Source organism: Aulonocara stuartgranti, assembly GCF_965226115.1.
Source record: "Aulonocara stuartgranti genome assembly, chromosome: 20".
NCBI classification, from domain to species: domain Eukaryota; kingdom Metazoa; phylum Chordata; class Actinopteri; order Cichliformes; family Cichlidae; genus Aulonocara; species Aulonocara stuartgranti.
In genome coordinates this window covers 36502501-36526778 of record NC_138956.1, presented here as the reverse complement: position 1 = coordinate 36526778, position 24278 = coordinate 36502501, and the positions used below count along the sequence as shown (strand labels likewise).

The following is a 24278-nucleotide window of genomic DNA, read 5'->3' as shown; positions in this document are numbered from 1 at the left end:
TGAGTGCTGCACATAATTACAGTAGAGCTACAGTGCAATGATACACGACATGAACACAAATGGACTTTTTTATTATTACAACAATAACAGATGTGAGAGAGAAATAAAATCAGCAATAAAAATCAATAGCCTAAATATTTAGTGAGTCCACAGACGGACTGTGAGTAGCTGTGAGTGTTGCTCTGCAGGTAGAGTGGGAAATTTAGAGGAGGACGGAAAAGCCTACACACAGACTTCCTCACACATTTACATGGGTGATTCTGCTGGCACCGTCTGTTTCAATTCTGCAAACTAAATTTTTTAAAACGTCTCAATTGAAGTCTCCTTTTGGGGATTGGAGCACCAGTATGACCGTGGAGGGAGAACAGTCTCTGGGACTCAAATAACGAGGATGGAAGGAAGTGTCATTTAGTAGAATGTAAAGCTGGAAAGCTTCCCATCTCTCCCCCGTATCCCAATGTTTTGGTTTGATTTCCTCACCAGTGTTTTCCTCCGTAGCTTTGTCTCAGACTCGGGCTACTCAGCCTCTCCACTGCTAACATTAGTTTGCTTCACTGCTCGGGTCGTCGCTCCTCGTCCCTCTGTTGGTTGAGAACCTTTCATCAGTTGTTGTCGGCGCTCATAGAAATAATCTTGCTTTAATGCAAAACTTTACTCACAGCTTCTAATCAACATCAGAATTTCTGACCCTATGGTAGTCACAGTTCCCTCATAGTTGTCCTGTAGGAATGATCACCTGGGGTGAGATTTGGAGTAAAACTAATGAATGAAGCGATTTGTGTTGTGTCTTTTTCAGAATTCCACTCCTGAGTAATCAACTCGAGGAGGTCAAATCAAAACTTTGAAGAAGTTTGTTTAGATTAAAAGTTGTTTCCTTTAAAAAAAATCCAGCCCATTTTTGCTTTGTAGTCAAAGGCTTTTTGGTTTCTCATCCTTCCCATCCCAAACAAGCTGCTGTGTTGATGTCAGCTCATTCTCTCAGAGGAGATTCTTAATCTCTCAGGTTGGACTTTCTGGTTCAGTAAAGGCTAAAAAGCGTAGAGCAGTTTCAGTCCTTCAGATACGCATTTTATAGCATCAAAGAGCAATCAGACCAATAATCAGCAGAGGAAACATCGAGACAAAACCCATATTGGAGAAAATTGTATTTATTTTGTTGAACATTAATTTTAATCACAAGCCAGCTTTGCTACAACCAGGTGGTATAAACGATGGATGAAGCTACTCTGAAGTCCTGTTTTGATGCTTTGAGTCAAGAGTCGATCAAACGCAGGACGTGACTGTGAAAGCACGCACTCACTGGCCAACATTTGTAGATTGGACTCAGTGTTTTATTCATCATGAACCAGTAACTGAGACCATAAACTCAGCAAGTGAGACAGAAGTCGAGTCTGGGGCTGTTTCCCTGTAGCCGTCGTTGCAGCCGCAGGTTTCGCCCCCTGGTGGCTATTAGCAGTATCACTAGTTTAGGAGCTTTTCAGCTCCAGCAGCTGCGTCCGTCTTTTATACTCTCCGTGGTCGTCTTCACATCAGCTCGGGTTTGTTTGCTGCTGTTAATTCAGTTAATGTTGAAGTTCCACAAGCCGGCTGGTCTCGTGATGCTAATCAGTTTATCTATGGATTGTTTTAGCTTTATGGCAGGTAATGAGTGCTACAGGCTACCATACAAGAGTCAGTGTAACCTGCTGCCATGGAGACGAACCAGACGTTTGGCTGGCAGGTCCTCATCCTGAGACGACGTCATTAGCTTCATTCAGGGTCGTTCTGGTGCTCGACAAGCGGTTAGATGAACAGACACACACAGGGGCTTCCCTGTCGATCGCCCTCACTCCCCGCCTCTCTCTCCTTGTGCTGCTGCTTCTTGCCCTTCCTCCTCCTCCTCCTCTTTCTCACTGTTTTGTTTGGTTTCCAGTCATTTTCTTCTCGATGATCTCTCTTTCTGCTTGTCTCATTATGTAAATATACAGATAGTCATCCTTCAGTCTGTTGACTTTATTCTTATGTAAATTATTTAAAAAAGAGATCGACCTTGGATGATATACAATATATTAAAAAAGTATGAAATCAAAAAAGAACTGAAAACTGGAAATGATGAGAATGTAAGTGATGATGATGATGTCGAAGGTGGTGATGATTGTTTCTGTGCAGTTATTAACAACTGTGATGATGTCTCGACAACGACTATTGCAATGGTCGGTAATGATGAGGATGACGGTGGTGAATGATGAAGATTAAGATTAAAAACCCTTATGATTCTAAAGATGCTCCATGAATCTGTCTTATTCTTGTGGGGTTTTTGTGTGACGTTCAAACAGGAAGTGCACGCGACACATTAATCACTTTAATTGACACCTTCGTCATCTTATCACGTGCAGATCTACACAAACACAGTCAAATCAAAGTGCTTTGTTAATTATTTACTCATTAATCACAGCGTCTTATTAACCGTTTTTCATTTTCCAGGTAATTTCTTGGACACTTATGATTTTCTTTAAAGCAATGTTTTTATATGTTTACATGTTTAATTTTTAGTTGTCAGTTTTAGACGTAAATGAATCCAAAAAGAATGTAAAATTTGCAGAAGGTGCACAAAGTGGCGCCCATCTCATCAACACAACCCTGACATACTCTGAGTTTACTAAACTGTCTGTTGGCATCGTTCTTCTTCTCTACTATGAACTTATTAAATTGCTGCTTTACTTAATTCTATCGAATCACAAACTAAATGAACACAGATTATTTAGTTGGTTATTTCAGAATATCTGGGCTCTGCCTGATGGGGTCATTTAGCTCCTTCAGGGGGCGCCTAAGAGCCACTACACCTCCACATCAGAAGGACACTGCTCAGGTGGTGCAGGTATGACCGGGATGTCTTCTATGTGAGTTGTTTTGGGAATGTCCAACCAGGAGGATGCCCCAAAGATGATCCATGACATGCTGTAGAGATCTGTGGACTGGGCTGGGAACAGCTCAGAGTGTGACTAAACATCTTTAGACTGTTTCCATTTGCAGTGATCTATATTTGGGGGGTAACGCTCTGTTCTCGGATCTCGTGGCTCCTCTACAGTCATGCTGTGAACGCATCAGGCAGCAGAAAAACCACAGAACAGCACACACTAGTCGTCAATGACAACAGATATGACATCGATTCAGCCATGAAAAGAGCAGCGGTGCAGGGTTGCAGAGTGGCTTGCAGAGGCACCATAGCTGTGGGCATGTTACTGCACTCGTCTTACATAAAGAAATTTATCCTGATTAGTTCCTGTTGTAGAGCGACTTTATGGCTATCTTTGGCAGAGGAGACACGGATGCATCACAATGACTTCTTGGTAGAATAAATTCAGTCAAAAACAATATCAACACTACTGGAATGAAAAAGTGATAATAGCATTGAAGCCTTAAATCATGATTATTATCTCATATGAGAAAAGAGCTCCGAGTGCCAGTCATGGCTCTGAGGGTCAAGGGGAGGTGAACTGAGCCTGCAAGTGAGAGCTAATTCAATTAAAGTCTTAGTGAGAGAGAAAAGGAGGAGGTAGCAGGAGGGTGGGCAGAGAGAAACAGATCGAACTCGTTCACGCTTTAGGAGGAGCACATCAGCACTTTTTTCTCTCAATCTCTGGATCAAATTGGATTTTCAACAACCTCACTGGAGTTTGTTCCTGTCGAGTCGTTAAAACCTGCTGAGGGGAGAAGCAGCAAGTCCTGAATTCAGAAAGTACGAGGAAGGGAAGGCGGTCACCTTCAGACCGCAGCCGGCCCTGCACTTACTGCTCGAGCTCTTTATGTGACTAAAATTGTCATCTTTTGTGACCGTTTCTACTTCCCGACTCATCCTGCTGACTCATCCTGCCAACACACACTCATTCCTAATGAGCTGATCAGTGACTCAGAAGTGTGACAGTGCTGACAGAGGACTGCAGGTGAACGTGAATTTAAAGGAGATGAACGAGTGATATTTGTACTTTTCTGGACACACTCCTTGTGGCCTCACGTGTCTTTCAGTGACTTTAAACTGAACGAGTTTTAATAGATGGTTCACCCGCTAACGATGCAGCTAATCTGTAGCCAGCTAATCATGATGGACAGACGAGTGGAAGATGGGTAATAAATAGTCTGATTTGGTGCTTTGTGTACTCGGGTTTTTGCCTTTCGGTGACTTTGACTAAATTTCAACAGCCAAGCAAGGTTTGTGCAAAATATCTGCCAGCAAAGTAGCTAATCTGTAGCCACAAGCTGCAGCTTCCCACAAGGATTAAATCTTCCTGCCTGTTAGCTTACAGCGACTTACCAGGCCTCTGCAGTGAGAGCTGTCTGCAGAGACTGTGGCTGATTCTTCTTGTTTTCTTGTCCCAGAATCAGTGAACTACATGCCAGCTGGGGCAGTTAGCAATGCAGGTCAATAGTTCCTGTCTGCCTTCGTGTTAAGCGACATGCTTTTGTCAGCTCAAGCCTCTCTGAACCCTTAATGACTGAGCAGATACACGAGCACATGTGCAAATGTTTGAAATCAGACAGCACTGAGTTTGAAGGCTGATGACAACCTACTGGATCCCCGTCAATGCTGAGTTTGCAGGCCAGCTTTAGCCATAAACGTTAATATTACTGACTGGGCAGCTAATATAACTCGCTGTATATTATTTCCATTTCACAATAATTCTGCAAGTGTCTTTATTAATCGTGAAGTTGGTTCTTTTATCTCACCAGCAGCTAAAATCCCACAAGTGTTAATGACACCATCATATATGACAACAAAAAGCTCTACCCAGCTCTGCTTTAACAGAGTCCAATGATTAACCGATTATCAGGTGTTTCTCTAGATAAGTTCAAGTTCAGCTCTTTGACACTGATCTAAATAACTACAAACATAGAGACTCACTGGTGGAGTCCTGAGTGATAAAGTCAAGCAACAGAAAAAATAAAATTTGAGAAACCCAGGCTGATTGTAATTCTGATTAAAAACGAAGCATGTAGAAATGTATGTAAAAGGTAATTGTACGTGTTAAATATAACTCTAATTATAGTTCGTTTGTTCCAGCGGGGAGGAAGTCCTTCCTTCTGTAAATATTTCAGCCTTTTTTTAAGATGATAGGAATTTGACTATTTGAATAATTAAAATTCAAAGCTCGAGTAGTGTTCATCATGATGGTGTGCTTTAATCAGATTCAGTATACGTGTCCTAAAATTCTGTTTTCCACACAGCCAGTCATTCTAGCAGTGCTGCAGGAGAACTAACTTATTTTCCAATGGAAACTTTGTCACATTTGTTCGGAACACTCAAAAAACACACCTCAGCTTCACTTTCTGAGTCACCGCCTTCATTAGAGTCTCGCTGACTTACTGTCGGCCGATCTGACTGACAAACTGACTCTCACAGCGTGCTTTCGGCAGATAAGACGGGATTCATCAACAGAAAGACGTGACACCGGCTGGAAAAACACCCGGCACCCCTGCCCGCGCCTCCCTCTCCAAGGGCACGCAGCAGGGAAACAGATCCGTGTGCACCGCCAATCAGCACCTCCAGGGAAACCATGGAAACCCCTGGATGTAAACTCATTTCGTCTGTGCGCAGCCTCCAGGAAGACCATTCCTTATAGGAGCGTCGTCCCCTGACCTGCAGCTTCTTTAGGAAGTGGAACTTGAAAGGAAATAATCCACAATCACTCTTTTAGAGAAAATCAGTTTAACAGGTAAATATCTGCCTTTTTCAACAACAGCTGGTTGTTTCGTCAGATGATTGTTGATGAGTGACAGGTGCGATGAGACTGCAGCCGCCATGCTGGAGTGAAACAGGAGGATTTGAGAGGAAGCTCACAGTGGGAAAGATGAAAAGTCTCCAACATGGAGACGGAGCAGGTGTGTGTGTGTGTGTGTGTGTGTGTGTGTGTGTGTGTGTGTGTGTGTGTGTGTGGCACTAACACCTGACATGGAGATGACAGGTTAGTGATGTCATCACAAGGATTTTGGGGAAACAGAAGGCAGGTGAATCAACAGCTCACTGGGATGTTCAGCGTGCAGGCCGTCTGCGACCTTTGCCCTCTGTTCTGCCTGCGCTCCTCCGGGACTTGGACACCTCTCCGCAGGTAGGAGGACCATCTGGCTGACCTTTGAACCCTGAGTTCATTATTTATGACCTGAGACCCTCCTGTGACCTTGCATCTTTTCCCTGCCCCCACCTTCTCTGCCTCTTCCTCCTTGCTGCTGTTTTCTTCAGTTCCGACCTCACATCCAGACGGATGCTGCGGCCTTCACTGATTTTTGGGGGGGTAAATTAAATTTCTGTGAAAAGTTGACCTCTGTTAAGGTTCACATAATTGAGGAAGGAGAGTACAAACAACCAGGTCCAGAAGATCTTGGTCAAACAATTGATTTTAATGAATACACGCGTGGGAAGACCATTCTGTATGCAGACCGGAATTGATCTTCGACTTAATCAAAGCATACACAGATTTTATAGCATCAGGGTTTGAATTAATGACGCCCCTTCATACGTCACAGACAGAATATATACACACGTCAAAACATGATTAAACTTCCACCTATAAATGATTCTCTCTAACTGAGTGTGTGTGTGTGTGTGTGTGTGTGTGTGTGTGTGTGTGTGTGTCGTCCTCAAATGCTCTCTCATCTCACCCGTTGCACTTCTGACCTTTTACCAGACCAGAGGCTCATCCTTATGTGTAATAACCTAACTGAAACTACATGTACTATGTTGAATAAATGTTTTAATCAAGAACCTCTACTAAGAGCTTAATAAAAGAATATAAAAGTATAACAGACAATTTGAATAACCTAGTAATTCAAATAGCCTCGTCTAACCTGCTCAGAATGACTTTCGGTTTCAGTTCTGCAAAGCCTTCTGCAACTTCCTGTCAACTCCTGCAACTTAGTCTTTCTAAAAGACACACACACTGTTTAAACCTCTGAATGCAATATCAATGCTGCAGATTCTATTATTAATGCAATGGTAATGATGATGATTATTTAACAATAGCAGTAAAATAATTTCCTTGCTCCACACCTCTCTTTAACTTTTCTGATGAAAAAGATTTAAAACGCATTGAAGTTAAAAAGTAATCTATTACATAGAAACATCCATCCATCCATCCATTCGCTTCCACTTATCCTTTTCAGGGTCGCGGGGGGCGCTGGAGCCAATCCCAGCCGTCATAGAGCGAGAGGCGGGGTCCACCCTGGACAGGTCGCCAGTCTGTCGCAGGGCTTACATAGAAACATGATCTGGGTATTTGTAGTCTTCATATGACGTCATATCATAGTAGAAGTGGAAAAACGAGCTTCCTTCCTCTGCCCTGGTTCACTAAAATATCCCAAGATGTGTTTAATAAATAAACTGTGCAGGTGTTTGGATCAAACAACAAAAGTCTGTAAAATCTGACTGACACAGAATATCTTGTTTCTCTTTGAACACATCTTCTAATTTCATTACTTGATGCATCTTCTGCTGCTGTTTCCTCCTCATGTCTGCAGTGCTAGACTCTGAGCTAGAAGCATAATCCATGAATAAAGGAATTGCTTGTGTAGCTTAGGGATGGGGATTGGGTTGTAGCGTAAAGAAGTATGAGGCGGAGAAAGTAGAAATGAGAGACAAGGGCATGAGCAGACAGAAAATGAACAAAGGCACGGGCGTGTAACAGATGGAAAGGAAAAAACTGAAGAGACATCAGATAAGAAGGAGCAGGAGGACTTCAGAAGGTAAAGGTGGAAGGACAGGACAAAGAGGAGGGAAGCACGGAGCTGCATACGGCTGGAACAGAGACACGCCCCCGTGACCCCCAAATTGATAAACAATCAAGAAACTGAACCGATGGATGCTTCAGCTGATCATTTGAGGTTTTAAAAGGTCAGGGAAAATTTGTATTTTAATTAACTAGACTTTGTATTTTATTCTAAGCTTACTTTAGTGAGTAAGGTGTTAATCATATATTGTGCAGACGCTGCCTGTGGCTGATGCTGCACAACACTGGCTGGAAAGAAAAGAGGAGTTGCAGAAAATACAGGACAGAAGGGAAAAAGAGTGAGGACACAGGAAAGAAAGGGAAGGTGACACAGATTTAGCAAGGATGGGAGGAGCAAACAGGATAAAGGTCTATAGCGAAGGAGGGGAGGAGATGTGTGCGAAACAGGTGAAAATAAAGCAAAGGAGCAGGTAGAAGAAGACAAGCCGTTTGTTTTTTAGGTTTTTTTCTCAGCTGTCTGCGCTGCAGATGGAGCCGAGCAGTTTCCTGGTGAACAGGCCGCAGCATTTCCAGTCTGCAGTCACATCACTGAGGCTCACAGCCCCAAACTCAGCCACACCTGTCACCCAGGCGCTCTGCACGAGTCTGTTCAGAAGCATGCATGCTAATTCTGCCTGCCGCATACATCTTCAGTGATCACGTAGCCATGATGCACGCATCAATTTGGAGCCCTTACCCACTCGTGTGTGTGTGTGTGTGTGTGTGTGTGTGTGTGTGTGTGTGTGTGTGTGTGTGTGTGTGTGTGTGTGTCAGGAGCAGGCAGCGGTCAGATGAGTGCACACACTGCTGGGACCAAAGGAATATTGCTTTGTGTGTCTGCAAGAATGGCTGAGTACACATGAATGTGACTGACAGGCTGAGTGTGTGCAGCAGAGAGTGAAAACACACACACATTCACATGCAAGCAGACACGTGGAGGAGAGGCTGTCAAGAAAGCAGCCATGCATCTCCATGGAGGATACACCCAGAGAGAGGGGCGAGAGAGGCAGGCAGAGAGCGGGCAGAGAAGGAGAGCGAGGTGGAAAGGAAAGGAGGACAGAGGTTAAAAGGAAAGGCGGAGAGAGAGAAGGGAGGAAAGGAGAGAGGGGTAGGCAGGCACAGGAGGAGGAGGAGTTGGGGGAGTGGCTGGGCGAGAGAGGTAGACAAAGCAAAGAGGGGAGGTGAGAGAGGAGAGAGCGGGAAAAGGGGTGAGGGAAGAAAGGAGTAAAGGCAGGGCAGGCTCAGGAAATAAAGCAGAAGAAGAAGGAGGAGGAGGAGACAGTGCACGCAAGTGATAGGGAGAGGTGTTATTCTCTCCAGTGTAAATGAATGGAAGGCGTCTCCATTGTCTTCACAACGGTAAGAAGCTCTGCTGCTGCTGCTGCATCTGGCTGCTAATAATAGGAGTGTGTGTGCGTGCGTGCATGTGTGTGTGTTTGTGTATGTGTGCGTGCGTGCGTGCATGTGTGAGTGTGTGTGTGTGTGTGGAGGGGTAAATTAATTGCATTTAAATCTATGCTGAGTGTTTGTGCTGTGTAGGGTTTAACTATACTGTGTGTGTGTGTGTGTGTGTGTGTGTGTGTGTGTGTGTGTGTGTGTGTGTGTGTGTTCATTAGTGGTTTTATTGTTTGGGATTAAAAAAGCAAGTCATCATAGAAATCATTCACATGACTGATTTGTTGGTTTGAGGCTGGTTTAAGATCAGGTTGTGGTGAGTTTGGAGTGTGTGAGGATCGTTTTGTGGAACGAGAGGACAGTCGTCACTTTGGAAAGACCTTCAGATGTGCTGTTTGGGGGTAACTTGCACTGTGCTCGCACTGGTTTGCTTTGTGATTAATTTCAGGTTTAATCGGGAAGACCGACTGTAGTGAGAGACAGTACAAAAAACTGAAACTTCACTAACTTGATGAAGGACGTAGGAGAAGGATGTCTGTGTGAAGCAAAGAGGAAACCTCATGTTTGAGGCAAACAGCTTCAGCTTTGACTGAAGCTTCGTCTCTCTGAGCTCTGCGCTTGCTTGATGGCAGCCAACCACAGCGAACCATCCTCTGATGGCATTAATTAGCATTTTCTTTGAACCTGTTTTCTATCTGCACCATAATTACCGAGCCGACGATAACACACAAATATAAGCCTCAAGGCTGCAGAGCTGTATGCAATACTAACATCCTGAGAAAGACCAGTCTCAGAAACTAAGCTGGCTAACTTTTAATCCTCCATCCAGAATAAAGCCACATGTTGCCCTTGAAATCAGCACTTTAAGGCTGCTTGAAGCTGGAAGTGCTTGTGTGTCAGGACCAGTCAGGCAGTAGATGGTGGCAGTGTTATTTTCATGATTTTCTCCATCGGGGACAAGTTGGTTGCTACTACATTAAAATGCTTAATACAGAGCTAGCAGGTTAGCCATTTAAGAGCTTACAAAGTGACGAGCGACCAGTAAGGAACCACGTTAGTCCAGATTATCGTGTGTCACAGCGGGCACGAACCCCTCGCGGTGTCCAGTTCAATGAGACGACGTGGCGATGTTCACTCATGTAAGCATTATCATAATGTGAGCTTACAGAGTGAAGTAAGGGAAAGATTTGGGCGAGAAGGATCGTTTTTGATGGAGGTTAAGATTACGATAAGATTTCAACTGAATCCAAGGTTAAAAACTTGTTTGGGGTCAGACTAATTTTACTTCATTGTTAGGCTGTGTAAGAGTCATGTTGGAAATAGGTGGAGGTTGAGCTTAGGTGTAGGTTTGGTTGTGAAAAGCTGAAGGAAACTCTAAGTTTCACGTGAGATAATAGACTTTAAGTTAGTTGTTAAGAGAGTGTGACTTAGTGAAAGTTAGATGGGCAGTCGTAGGAGGTCCACTGGATCTTCCTGATTCTCCTCTGGTCCTCACTGGTCCCTTTGTCACCCCTCTGCTCCTCCTCTCTCTCGTTTCTTGTGGTTGCTTTATCTCTCCATTAAAAGTGATACCCACCCGACTAACTCACCTGTGTTGCACCCGGCTGTGCACCCCTTTAACTTAAACTCAAGGAAACAAAAAGGACAAATATTAGGGTCAGAGTAACCTTAGATGAGTTAAGGTACAGTGGGGCAAAAAAGTATTTAGTCAGCCACCGATTGTGCAAGTTCCCCCACTTAAAATGATGACAGAGGTCAGTAATTTGCACCAGAGGTACACTTCAACTGTGAGAGACAGAATGTGAAAAAAAATCCATGAATTCACATGGTAGGATTTGTAAAGAATTTATTCGTAAATCAGGGTGGAAAATAAGTATTTGGTCACCTCAAACAAGGAAAATCTCTGGCTCTCACAGACCTGTAACGTCTTCTGTAAGAAGCTTTTCTGTCCCCCACTCGTTACCTGTATGAATGGCACCTGTTTGAACTCATCATCTGTATAAAAGACACCTGTCCACAGCCTCAAACAGTCAGACTCCAAACTCCGCCATGGCCAAGACCAAAGAGCTTTCGAAGGACACCAGGAAAAGTATTGTAGACCTGCACCAGACTGGGAAGAGTGAATCTACAATAGGCAAGCAGCTTGGTGTGAAAAAATCAACTGTGGGAGCAATCATCAGAAAATGGAAGACATACAAGACCACTGATAATCTCCCTCCATCTGGGGCTCCACGCAAGATCTCATCCCGTGGGGTCAAAATGATCATGAGAACGGTGAGCAAAGATCCCAGAACCACACGGGGGGACCTGGTGAATGACCTGCAGAGAGCTGGGACCAAAGTAACAAAGGTCACCATCAGTAACACACTACAACGGCAGGGAATCAAATCCCGCAGTGCCAGACGTGTTCCGCTGCTGAAGCCAGTGCATGTCCAGGCCCGTCTGAAGTTTGCCAGAGAGCACATGGATGATACAGCAGAGGATTGGGAGAATGTCATGTGGTCAGATGAAACCAAAGTAGAACTTTTTGGTATAAACTCAACTCGTCGTGTTTGGAGGACGAAGAATACTGAGTTGCATCCCAAGAACACCATACCTACTGTGAAGCATGGGGGTGGAAACATCATGCTATGGGGCTGTTTTTCTGCCAAGGGGACAGGACGACTGATCCGTGTTAAGGACAGAATGAATGGGGCCATGTATCGTGAGATTCTGAGCCAAAACCTCCTTCCATCAGTGAGAACTTTGAAGATGAAACGAGGCTGGGTCTTCCAACATGACAATGATCCAAAACACACCGCCCGGGCAACAAAGGAGTGGCTCCGTAAGAAGCATTTGAAAGTCCTGGAGTGGCCTAGCCAGTCTCCAGACCTCAACCCCATAGAAAATCTGTGGCGGGAGTTGAAAGTCCGTGTTGCTCGGCGACAGCCCCAAAACATCACTGCTCTCGAGAAGATCTGCATGGAGGAATGGGCCAAAATACCAGCTACTGTGTGTGCAAACCTGGTAAAGACCTATAGTAAACGTTTGACCTCTGTTATTGCCAACAAAGGTTATGTTACAAAGTATTGAGTTGTATTTTTGTTATTGACCAAATACTTATTTTCCACCCTGATTTACGGATAAATTCTTTACAAATCCTACCATGTGGATTCATGGATTTTTTTTTCACATTCTGTCTCTCACAGTTGAAGTGTACCTCTGGTGCAAATTACTGACCTCTGTCATCATTTTAGGTGGGGGAACTTGCACAATCGGTGGCTGACTAAATACTTTTTTGCCCCACTGTAACCCTAACACTTATATGAGACATTCTGTAAAACAGTTAAATTTCAGTCTCCAACAAAGGAAAACGTGCTTTTTTTGATTTAACATTTTTGAAGTTTCAGAACTTTTTAGATGAGATTGTTTTGTTTGATTGGTGAGAGCTGAGACAACAATTCAAAGAAATGTTCTGATTACCTGGAGTTAGACGTGCTGTTGGGGTTATGATTACGGGTGGTGCAGCTTAGACTCATTCTCGTGTCCATTCTGAACATTTGCCAGTGATTAAAGGTTACATGTGCGTCAGACTTCTCGTGTTTTGTTTTCATCTCTGCAGAGATCACCAGAGGAAATGATTCAGATTCTTCTTGGATTTGGTTTTACAACAGTTGCTTTTCCCGAACCCACCTCTGTTATTTAGCCACATGCTAAGTGTGCTGTTATCTCTGACCACATACAGGATTTTTCCCATTTTTTTCCCACCTAATCGCAGGCTTTAGTTCACCGACTGGCAAAGTTCCCTCTAATGTTTCATGTGTCTGAGCGAGCACACTAACTCCCTGAGCGTCCCTTGGACCCATGTGAGCAACAGCAGACGTGTGCACTGTGGTCACGCCAGCATCCAATCCATCCAAGTCACATGTTTATTAAAATAATCTAATTACAGCATTTACATTTATGTTAGACTACTTTTAATTAACTGCTTTATCCCACTTACAATGAAAATTTTATTTATTTATTTTTAGGTTTTTTTTTTAGGTTAGGTTTTTCAGGTTATTAAAACCTGAAATTACATGCTGCTATTGAAGAAATAAATAAAATTGCCTTAAGTCTTAAAAAAAAAAAAAAAAAAAAATTTAAAAGAATCTTGTTCATGACCTGTAGTATGTTAACACTACCCATATGGAAAAGATATATATAAATCTTATAGTTTGTGAAAACAGATATGGGATCCCTTGAAAAATTAATTAACATATGAAAGTAATGAGAAAGTGGCCACTTTCATGAGTAAATCATATAAGCCTTAGATGATAAACTATATGAAGCAAGCCAAATCTGATGCAAGTCTTTTATAAGTTTTTCTATTTATTTTCCACATGGGTATTGGAAGTAAAAATAACTTGAACTCCAATTTTGAAAACACATCAATCAGAACAATCAGCTGTTCTGCATCAAATCTGATGCCACACAAATTATTTGTGCCACTCCAAAAAATCATTTCTGTCCACTATGAGATGAAGGAGAACAACAGCCTGATACCTGCAGGCCTGACAGCAGCAGATGTGTCACTGCTGTAACACCTGTAACACTCAGCAGGCGCCTCATTGTTCTGACACACAACAAAACTATTGACTACACTACACACTAACTGGACACTAACTACACACTAACTACACACTAACTACACACTAACTACACAAGATTTGTGCTAAACGTCTCAAATCTCTCACATCTCAAACACGCCGTCACTCCTAAAACTTTCCCCTCCCTAAACATTTAAAGGCCATGTTGCCATATCATTTTTTGATTGGTCAACATGGTACATTTTTCCACCAATAGGAAAGGGCGGGGTGTTTTTGCTTTCATCTTTGTTCACAGGCTTTCCAGCGTTTTCTTCCCGCAGTAAATATAAACAACGACAGTATTCAGGAAGAAAAACAAACATTGCAGATATTTTATCACAACTCTGGTTTTACGCGGCCAATCAACGCAATTTAAAAACTGGTATAAAGTCCACACTTTTCCCGTCAGTTGTTCCGTCTGTCCTGCTCACATCTCCAATGGTTGTACACGTTGTCATTAACGTGGCTTCACTCCACATCAGCCGCTTTGCTAAAACACCGGCACATAAGGACGCTGTCATAGCCTGTCAACGCTTAGCTGCGTATATACGAATGTGAATCGCGTGATTGGCTGGACTATGTGATAAGGTGGCATCGCTCTGATCCCATACGGGAGCAGCCAGTCACTGACTAACACTGCAAAACAGAATTGTTAAAGTTTTAATGTTAATTTAAATTCAGGTTCATGTGCACGCACGCAGCTTAGAGGGAACGTTGGCGACTGGGTGGAACGATTGTGGTTTTGATCCGAATTCTTACAATTTCACGGATTATTCTCATTTTCTGTGAAATGACCCATATCTCTCATTAAGATGATTACTGTCATTGATCTGTGGGATAGAAATCACACTGTGTTGCTGTTCTGGAGATTATAAGTGTAGACGTGATCAGAAGAGTGTTTAGACTGAGGTTAGAGTGTCGCTATGACAGGCGGCTGCTGAGGAGTGCATTTTTATCTATCACGGTCCTTAGAAGTAGAGTGATCCCCCCCCCCCCCCCACCCTTATCAAGCAGAGTCGTGTGGAGCAGCTGAATAAATTTGCAACTCGTTTTGAATCAAACATGAATTCGTGTTAAATACTGCAAACGCAGGAGCGCAGCAGCTCTGCTCCCTCGTCCTCTTCAGCTGAGGAAGATTGTACTGAGCTGCAGCTGCTGGGAGGCGACCAGCAACACCAGCACACTGAAGCAACTGGGGCATAAAAGAGCCATTTGCCTGTTCCAGCATCCTGCATCTTTTATGCTTTCTCAAGATGTTTTCAATGGCGCTCAGACAAAGAGGGAGAAATGACGAGGCTGGAGTTAGCTTGGGCTGAGGCTGGATTGCTAACCAGACAGAGCAGTGCCTGCCCAGAGGCCCGGGACCCCGAGGAGCCGCTAAAGACTCACAGCAGTTATTTGAAATTGGAACCACCGAGGAACAATTTAACAGTGACAGGTCCCGTTTCCATTTTGTGTCCTCTGTGTCAAATAACAAACACAGAGAAAACATCACGATAGCTGTGAATTCATCTGGAAGTATTTTGAAAGCAAGACATGAAAAAGTCGTCCTCGATTAAAGAATGAGTGACGTGATTTCCCAAATTAGTCTGTGACTTCATGAAAAGATTCCTTTTAAGCAGCGTAGGCAGGACGCTCCAACAGTTCGTCTGACCTACTTCAGGTGTGTTGGAGTCGAATCATCACACGGCTCAAATAACTGAAGCAAAGCAGGCAGCGGGCCTGGTGTCCCCACATGGCTGATGTGAGTCTGCATCATCCGGGGGTTGGAATCACATTTCATTCTCGTCAGAGAACCGGCATGCTGTCAGAAAAAGCATCAAGATGAAAAAAGACAGATGAGTTAAGGCAGACTCCACACTGGGTTTTCTTAACTCACTAAAAATAGTCCACAAACATATTCCACCCAGCAGCAGCGTCTGGAGATTCGCGTGAGGTCAGCGAACGCATCATGATCTTATTGTTCTCATTGTTTTCACATCTTCTGAAAGCCCACAGATGTATCGTGCTAGCTGTTCTGGGATAAGTGTTTTTGTTTTTATAACCCTCCCTACAGCGCCCCCCAGTGTGAACGTTGGTATCATTATTCTTTTCATATATTATTAAACCACATTTATGGCATCATAAACAAAATGCTCTGAGAAACAGGGGCCACTCCCAGCCCGAATCACTGTGAGTCAGATTGTGTCTGATTGTGTCTGCATGATCGGTCTGTTAGCATCCACGGACTAAAGGCCAGGATCCCTAAATGTGGCAAACAGAGCTCACATCTGGTTCCTGTTACAGGTAAACACTTTTTTCATTTCAGTGTCAGTTGAAAAAAATAATACATGCATTTGTGTGCCATTAGACATAGGCACAATTAGCAGAAAACTGTGTGCCACAAATGTTACTATGTTTGTGCATTTGATTGAAATCACTCCCAGAAACAGAGTCGCAAAAGTCAGAGTGCCCGCCTCTCACGCCTCTCATCTTCCAACCGCGCTCTTTTTCTAATTACTGACTGTAACTTTATTGTAACATCAGAAGGTTGTGAATAACTCGTGTCAAACCTTTTTACAGCCGTCTGACAAGTTTGACGAAGTTTTCTCGACTTCCTGGATTCCGTTGTTGGGTACGCTGGTTTTCGTTAGCTTGGAAGTGCTCCCGCCGTTTTTCTGTTTAGCTTTCTTTGCAGGAGGGCCTTTGCAGTAAACCACTGGAAAGTCAATCAATTTGCCTTTTGCAGCTATGAAAGTCATAATTAGCATTCAGTAGATTAATCAGTCATGACTAGGGATGGGTATCGTTTAGGTTTTATCCGATACCGGTGCCAAATCGGTACTTTTGAAACGGTGCCGGTGCTCAAACGGTGCTCAAACCGGTGCTTAAAGAATGGAGAACACAAAATTGGTCCAAAAACCTCTCATGTTCAGCTGTTTTTTGTAAAAATATAACAATGTTAGCCTTTTCTGCAGCTATGGGGCATATATGGTATCACTCTTGGCTGGAAGCAGTGCTTAAACAATGGAAAAAACACAAACTTTGTCCAAAAACCTCTCATGTTTAACTGTTTTCCACTTTTTCTTTGGTCATTTTAGCCTTTTTAGCCAGGGTGAAGGGAGTATCTGCCATCAAACAAGAAGACAGCAGCATGTAGCTATGATGATGTTTGCTAGTTCACCTTACATGCATTAATATAATAACGTGGTTAGCCTACTCAACGTAAATTAGCTACTCACGCAGAGAAGAACGGCTGCTGCTGCATCATCATCCGTCATCATTTCTGCTACACTGGCAGGGCTAGGGGCCAGGACTCTCCTCTTCGGGTTTTTGGGGGATGTTGCATAACAGCCAACCCACCCGCAGTAGATGTGCTCGGTGTGAGGTCTCGCAGCAAGCTATCAAATACGGCGCATTTCTGGGCTTTTAAAAAAAACGCTATGCGTCGCCAGGTGTTTCATTGGATTTGAGGTGTTACCTCCTTTGACAGTATCACAGTATCAGCTTAAAGCACTTGTTGCTGCTGAGTTTGCATCTTTTGCTATGAAGTACAGCCAGACTTTTAACCGCTTCGCCTTGGGCATTTTTAATCTGTAGCTCTGCTTTAACAGAACGTACGTACGTACCTGGCCCCGCCTACTATCCTCGGAAACGTAAAATGATTGGCTAGAATCTAAAGTGTATCACAGCTCAGGGAAAAAAAGCACTGAAATAAAGCACCGAAATGTGCGCTGCTTTTCGGTCTGGTTACTACCGTTTATGTCAGAACCCATCCCTAGTCATGACTGTAACCAATAGTTTTTGCAGCAGTGGTAAGCACAGGTAGTTTGGGTAGATTTCAGGCAAGTTTCACAAGTGCTTATTATTCAGAATTCCATCAACAGCATCATTATAGCAAGAGATACTTCATTATCTCAGAAGCGACTAAAACTATCACAGTTTGGCCGCTCGGAGGCTTCAGGAACTGCAGTGGGTTAGAGTCTGAAACAGCCACAGCTTCAGATAACAGGATGAGGAAAATATGTGATTTTTGAGTGATATGTGAACTGATTTAGCTAAACAAACGCCTTCAAATAAAGTTTCATCCATGCGTTTTGTTCCTGCAGTTCTTCTCTGTAGGTTTTCCATTTGAGTTTTGAAAGAGAGAGTTCAATGAAAAATAATTGCATGGAAACAACTTGAAGAAATAACTGTACAGAAATGAAAGCAACCGTTGCTTTCAGCCCTGCATTTGTTATACAGGCATATAAAGCTTATGCATTATATTTTCATGCTTTGGTTCTTGGAAAAAATGTCGTGTTTTTTTGAGAAAGTCAAATATAGCTGCCACAGATGGACAGCAGATAACTGATTTCATTTTAAGCTCCAGTGTGGCTTCCAGAGATTTGTATTTTTAACTTATTGACAAATGTTACGCTAGGATCTGAGTACAGATCCAGTCAAAGATCTGTCTGTGCTGATTTGCAGTGTAATATTCATTGCTGAGCAGACGTGGCTCACATGGGAGATGTAGTTCTGCACAGGTTTGAATTCATGGAAAACTGCACTGAAAACCGGCAGAAGTCAATATAGAAAGTCAATTTCATCAGTGTTTGCTCCCCATTTATTTTCCTGCTGCACAGTATACCCTCAGCACATCTGAAGAAAAATTGTAAATAGAATGAAAAATTCATAACTTGACCTATTTACCCAGCAGCTCACCTAAAAAACAATAAAAACACAACCGCGTCTCAGCTCAGATGTCCACATATCACAACTTAAACTACAGAGGAGAGTTCACAGCACAAACACCAAACTGTCGTCTCCATTTCCACCACATGCTTTGTTTTATTCCCTTTCTTCTCGAGGCTGAATTGATGGGCTGGTGTTGGTGTTGTTTCCTGCCTTGCAGCCCAAAGTATAGCTGATATTGGCCGTTTAGCATTTCATTTCTTTTAATTTAGAAGTGGAGGCTACAGAACAAAAGTAAGTTGTTCCCATCAGGGCTATGGTGAAGTGAATTGAAGTGTTATGGCACTCGAGTGCACAGCCGCTCAATTATTTAGTGAGCAGGCTGAGATCTTTGCTAGCCTCTTTAGCAGCTAGCAGTGCAGCCAGGAGGGGGTTTGGTGGCGAAAGCAGAGACAGAGGAGCTTTAATTTAAAAAAAAAAAAGGTATGTGGCGTTGACGACGTTTCTTTTCAGGGTTCAGTGCAATTCTTGATTATGTGTTTTGTTTTAAAAGTTTCTCTCTGAAGCTGCACTAGCAGTAAATACTGTCCTTAACCATGTGTCCTGTGTTCAGCGTGTCAGAGTTTATGCTGGGGGAGAATTGTGAACATGCTAACGTCTGCCACTTCTGCTGTTAAACTGCAGCACATATTGTTTGTCACTGCTGGGTTCTGCCTTTGGCTGGATAGCCATGACCATGATAAGCACGATTAGCTTTTGTTGCTAATAAATGATGCCTAATATTGTGTAGTTTCCTCTTGTGCTGCCAGATCTGGCACCGGGATACTGGCTGCACATCCTTTGGTTCAGTTAAAGTCTTGCTAATTAATGCTACATAGAAAAAACAATAAAACCAGTTACCCATATTATTAGCCTGGTTCTGTGAGTGATGGCGTTAGTGGAGGTGAAGCCCAGCAGATGTACTGTATGGCTTTTGGAGCTAGCCTCAAGTGGTCATTGGAGGAACTGCAGGGACTTCATGTTGCTGGTTGTGTTCAGCTGATTGGGCAAATAAGACAAAGCTCTGATCTCTTTGTTGTGTTCCTCAAACTGTTCCCAAGCAGCTTCTATGATGCGTGAGGGGAACTGGGAGTGACGTTGGCATTGATGGGGTGCATTCCTGTTCTGTTTTGGTTTGTGGTGCATGTCTGGAAGGACTCAAGGTTCCCCAGTGGACTGGTAAATTATAAAAAGATGAGGTTTTTGTTGTTGTTGTGCCTGTTTAATAGCATTGAGTTCTGTTATGTGCGCAAATAAAACTGGACATCCATCTGAAGTCATTTCTTTGCCAGTGGAGGTTTTAAACTCATATTTTGTATTTCAAATATAAAATATGAGTAACTGTATTCCGTTACAGTTACCGTTTGAAAAGGTGGTATTCAGATTACAGTTACTTTGTTCAAATAAAGGGATTACACGGCGGTCTTTTCCTGTTTCATATGTTCGGCTATGCCCTCTCTGTTTGTGTTAATTCCACACCAGTGGAAACCCAAACAAAACGCGCATGAAGAAGCTTTAATGCCTGTCTCTCAATCTCGCGTCTCATAATGATGTAAAGAAATATTTTTAAAAATTATTATTCAAAAAGTTATTTAACATGAAGGCAACAGGCAGAGTGTTACAGGCATCGCCCTAAAGCATGCAGCCTGATGGGCAGTGTAGTGCGTGCTGCAGGGAGAATGGACTGTCATAGACTCGGCTGTGCACTGTGTTCGTGTTTTCCTCCGAAACAATAAGTTCGGTTGCAGCAGCCTTTCAACGCCTCTCTCTGTCTCTCGCTAGCAAAGTTGACCCAGACAACAAAGTAAAGCTAGTTTTCAGCTACGAGCCCGACATGAACCCGACGTATCAGCCAGAGGTCCCTTTACTACGGTTCGGAGCCGCGGACCTGTTTTATATACGCGAGGAATAGTTTTCTACACGAGATCACTGCAAAACGTGCAGCTTTACCTAATGTCCACCTACTGTTACTCATTTATATTAAGATTTAATGTAATAATGTAATAAATCACACAGCAATAGTAGATTCATGTGGTTGTAAAAAGCTTGATAATATATGAAGTATTAAATATTCAGAATTAGGGCTGGGCGATATATCGAGTTTTTAAAAAATATCGATATATTTTTATACGAGATATAAGATGTGACAGTATCCTTTATATCGATATAGTCTAAGTCTGTGAAGGTTCTCAGTCATCCAGGTCATCGTAGTCAAAGGAACTTGCAAAGAAAAGCGTCTGGACTTCTTTAAGTTGCTTGAAGACGTTTCACCTCTCATCCGAGAAGCTTCTTCGGTTCTAAGGTCAAATGGTGGGGAGTCCCAGATATAAACCTAGTGGGAGTGACCCCCCACAGAGGGACAAAAGGACCCCCTGATGATCCTCTAATCGCCTGAGCCAAGGTGTGAAACTGGGTGTGGGTCCCAATCAGCCAGAGTTTCAGGTGAGTTCATTGTGAAACCTGGCCCCACCTTATCATGCGAATTCCTCTCTCTCCACCATTTGACCTTAGAACTGAAGAAGCTTCTCGGATGAGAGGTGAAACGTCTTCAAGTAACTTAAAGAAGTCCAGACGCTTTTCTTTGCAAGCTTCTTTGACCAATATAGTCTATGTTACGTTATAATTATAGTTGTGGAGCCACAAGTTTGCCTCTCTTTTGTCCACTTTTGACTTTACACAACGTTACTCGGCCTCGCCTCTCCCCCATAGCTTCACCCGCAGGCAGCAACAAGATGAACCCGGCAAATCTCCGTTAACGAGCTACTGCGCACGTACTGTGCTTCAACGTAATATAACTGTACTGTGTGTGTATAAGGACCATAAATGGCACCTGTAAGAGACACGTTAGATTAGGATTAGAAGAGGATTTCAAACTCCAGGCTGTCGGTCGCGCAGTAGAAGTTGTGAACAGAGCTGCTGTGAAATCTTTGTTATTACGCTCAGCGTCTGTTAGTTTACATTTTGACTGCACAGTTGTGAGCTCTTTGTTATGCACAAAAACAACATTGTTTTCTTTTATTTATGGAGCATTATTATTTAATAAATGCTCATAATTTATTTTTGAGTAATTTTTTCATTTGCATCTGTATGTTAATAAAAGTGCCTGTGTGACATCTGGGACGCAGCTTTGACTAAGAACTCTCTGTTTGTTCTTTATGGCTTAAAAAAATATCGAGATGTGAATTTTGGGTCATATCGCCGAGTCCTATTCAGAATACGTTAGTCTGATTGAGTAACGTAACGGAATACGTTACAAAATACATTTTGGGGCATGTAATCTGTGATCTGTAGTGGAATACGTTTGAAAAGTAACCCGACACTGATTACATGGGACCGCTGCTGTGAGTGGAGCCATTATGTCAGTTTTTATTTCCGAAGGAATGACGTGAATGTTTCTTAACGAACCATAATCAAGCCTCTCCTCAGCGAGGAGGAAGGCGGGACTGTTAACAGGGTTAGTGAAGACTGCTGAGCTTCATAGGACTGGATCCACAACCACACACACCCCGCACGCACACAGCATCAAACCTAAACTATAAATGTAAAGCCTGACGCTGCACAACTGTCTGCTGTCAGAGAAATGATGGGCCGAAGAGAGACTGGATGTCAGAAAGGAAGTGAGAGGATGACTGCGGCAGGAGGGAACAGACTGATGAACTGAAGAATCCGCTTCATCACGTGGAAGCATTATTTTCCATTTGAAACGTCGGGATCTCATTCCCAAATAAAATTAGCCTATTTGCATAATGTCAGGCTTTTAAATAGCTGTCATCAGTTATTATGAATCTCATACATACGGCCTGTGGACTCACTTCTCCAGCTCCCTCAAGAGGCTGTTATCGTCTATTGTAATCAGTAGTAAACAGAGAGCAACGCAGATTATGTAGTCATCGTTCATCCTGTGAACGAGTGCACCTCAAAGCTCTTTTGCCAAAACTTAAACGAGTAACTGTGGAATCTAAACATGAAGTCTCGAAGTCTCATCTCCCATTATGGTGTCCATTCAGCAGCTCAAACAGGGCGTCCCAATCTCCAGTTTAATATATTCTCTTTAGATTCTCTTCTGAAATATGCAGTACCGTGCAGCAGGCTTGAGTCATTTCTTCATATTTTGCTTGGAATAATTAGAAATAAATCCAGTGATTTATTGGAACATGCAAACAGATGTGGAAATACAGTTTATAAAACAGAGTTTGTACGACTGCATTGGCGTCATAGTGTGTTTTTTATACTGAAAAATGAATCATTTCCTGCCAGATGCTTTACAGACTCTGTTGCATGGTGGATCAAATCTGATGGTCCTTTTCAGCATTCATAGTTTCATTAGTTTTAATGATGGATCAAAGATCTCAAACACCACAAACCATGACAGAGCCTCCCCCAGCTATTACAGACACTCACTGCTGTACCTTTGATCATGATTGGGAGCAAACATCAGTGAACAGTACATCGATCAGCTGAAGGTCCAGATGCATCTGTCAGGTCACTGCTGGATTTTTTTCCTGTTTCTTAAGGACACGACTTTAAGATACAGATCATCTTAAAGAGGTTTTTTAGGCCTCACACTTTGTATTTTGTCCTCCACTTGTCCAGTTTCCTCAATTTTTTTCAAGACAACACTGCACTCCATACTGAGATAAGTTTTTGACCAATAGATCTTTGGGAATCACCTTGTTTGAATCACCGGCTTGGACAGTCTCGGTCGTTGTGTCCTTGGGCAAGACACTTCACCCGTTGCCTACTGGTGGTGGTCAGAGGGCCCGGTGGCGCCAGTGTCCGGCAGCCTCGCCTCTGTCAGTGCGCCCCAGGGTGGCTGTGGCTACAATGTAGCTGCCATCACCAGTGTGTGAATGTGTGTGTGAATGTGTGGATGACTGGATATGTAAAGCGCTTTGGGGTCCTTAGGGACTAGTAAAGCGCTATATAAATACAGGCCATTTACCATTTGTTGCACAAAAATAAAAAATGTATTAATTTTTCAGTGCTTCAGCTATGTAGCACCAAATCATGACACCAACCTTAAGATGATTTATATTGTAAGGTAGAGACCTTACAATAATACAGAGAAAAACCCAACAATCGTATGACCCCCTATGAGCAAGCACTTTGGCGACAGTGGGAAGGGAAAACTCCCTTTTAACAGGAAGACAGAACCAGGCTCAGGGAGGGGCGGGGCCAGCTGCTTGGGGTGAGGGTCAGTGGGTGAAGACAGGACAAAGAGATTAATAATAACTAATTTACATACAAAGTGCTGTATAAACACATATTTAGGGTCACCTGATCCATCTCTGACTAAAAAGGAAAGTTTGAAGCCTGATCTTGAAAGTAGAGATAGTGTCTGTCTCCTGAATCCAAACTGGAAGCTGGTTCCACAGAAGAGGGGCCTGAAAACTGAAGGCTCTGCCTCCCATCCTACTTTTAAATACTCTGGAACAACAAGTAAGCCACCAAACCAGCGTACAGAGAAATGACTGGAGCTCAGGACTTTTGCACAGTTCTTTGGGCTTTCTTGGTGTTTTTATTTATATTTCACACGGCATTCCAAATTTTGGAGCAGCATTATGGATAAGTAAAAACAATTATAGCACAGGCTCGTTTGGACGTTACAGCACGTATAACAGAACTCTTTAAAAGAAGACCCTACCTGACCTGATTAGAGTAAGTGGAATTTTGGACCTGGTCACTAAAGTTCTTGGACCCTCAGGTCTGAACTTGGCATGAAATCCTTTGCACACTGCCAGATTCACAGCAGGATATACTGCTGCTTGGAACAGTGACGTCTAAGATCTGGTGTAAGTGGGCATTAGCAGCAGAACTCTGAATGCTGACAGAAACTAAACCTTTCCTT

General features: G+C 43.1%; 1 protein-coding gene across 11 annotated transcripts in view; it reads left to right on the top strand.

The window, feature by feature from the left end:
- The window catches only part of LOC309697014 (IQ motif and SEC7 domain-containing protein 1-like), a 184476-nt gene that overhangs the window by 71567 nt on the left and 88631 nt on the right, over positions 1 to 24278 (top strand). The window contains exon 1 of one of the 11 annotated variants that reach the window (XM_082518612.1): positions 5891 to 6083. The exons of the other annotated variants lie outside the window; for them this stretch is intronic. Coding sequence (XP_082374738.1) covers positions 5947 to 6083 — 137 coding nt within the window. The 5' untranslated portion in view covers positions 5891 to 5946. Of the gene's footprint in view, positions 1 to 5890; positions 6084 to 24278 lie in introns of those variants that run through there. 11 annotated transcript variants of the gene reach the window in all.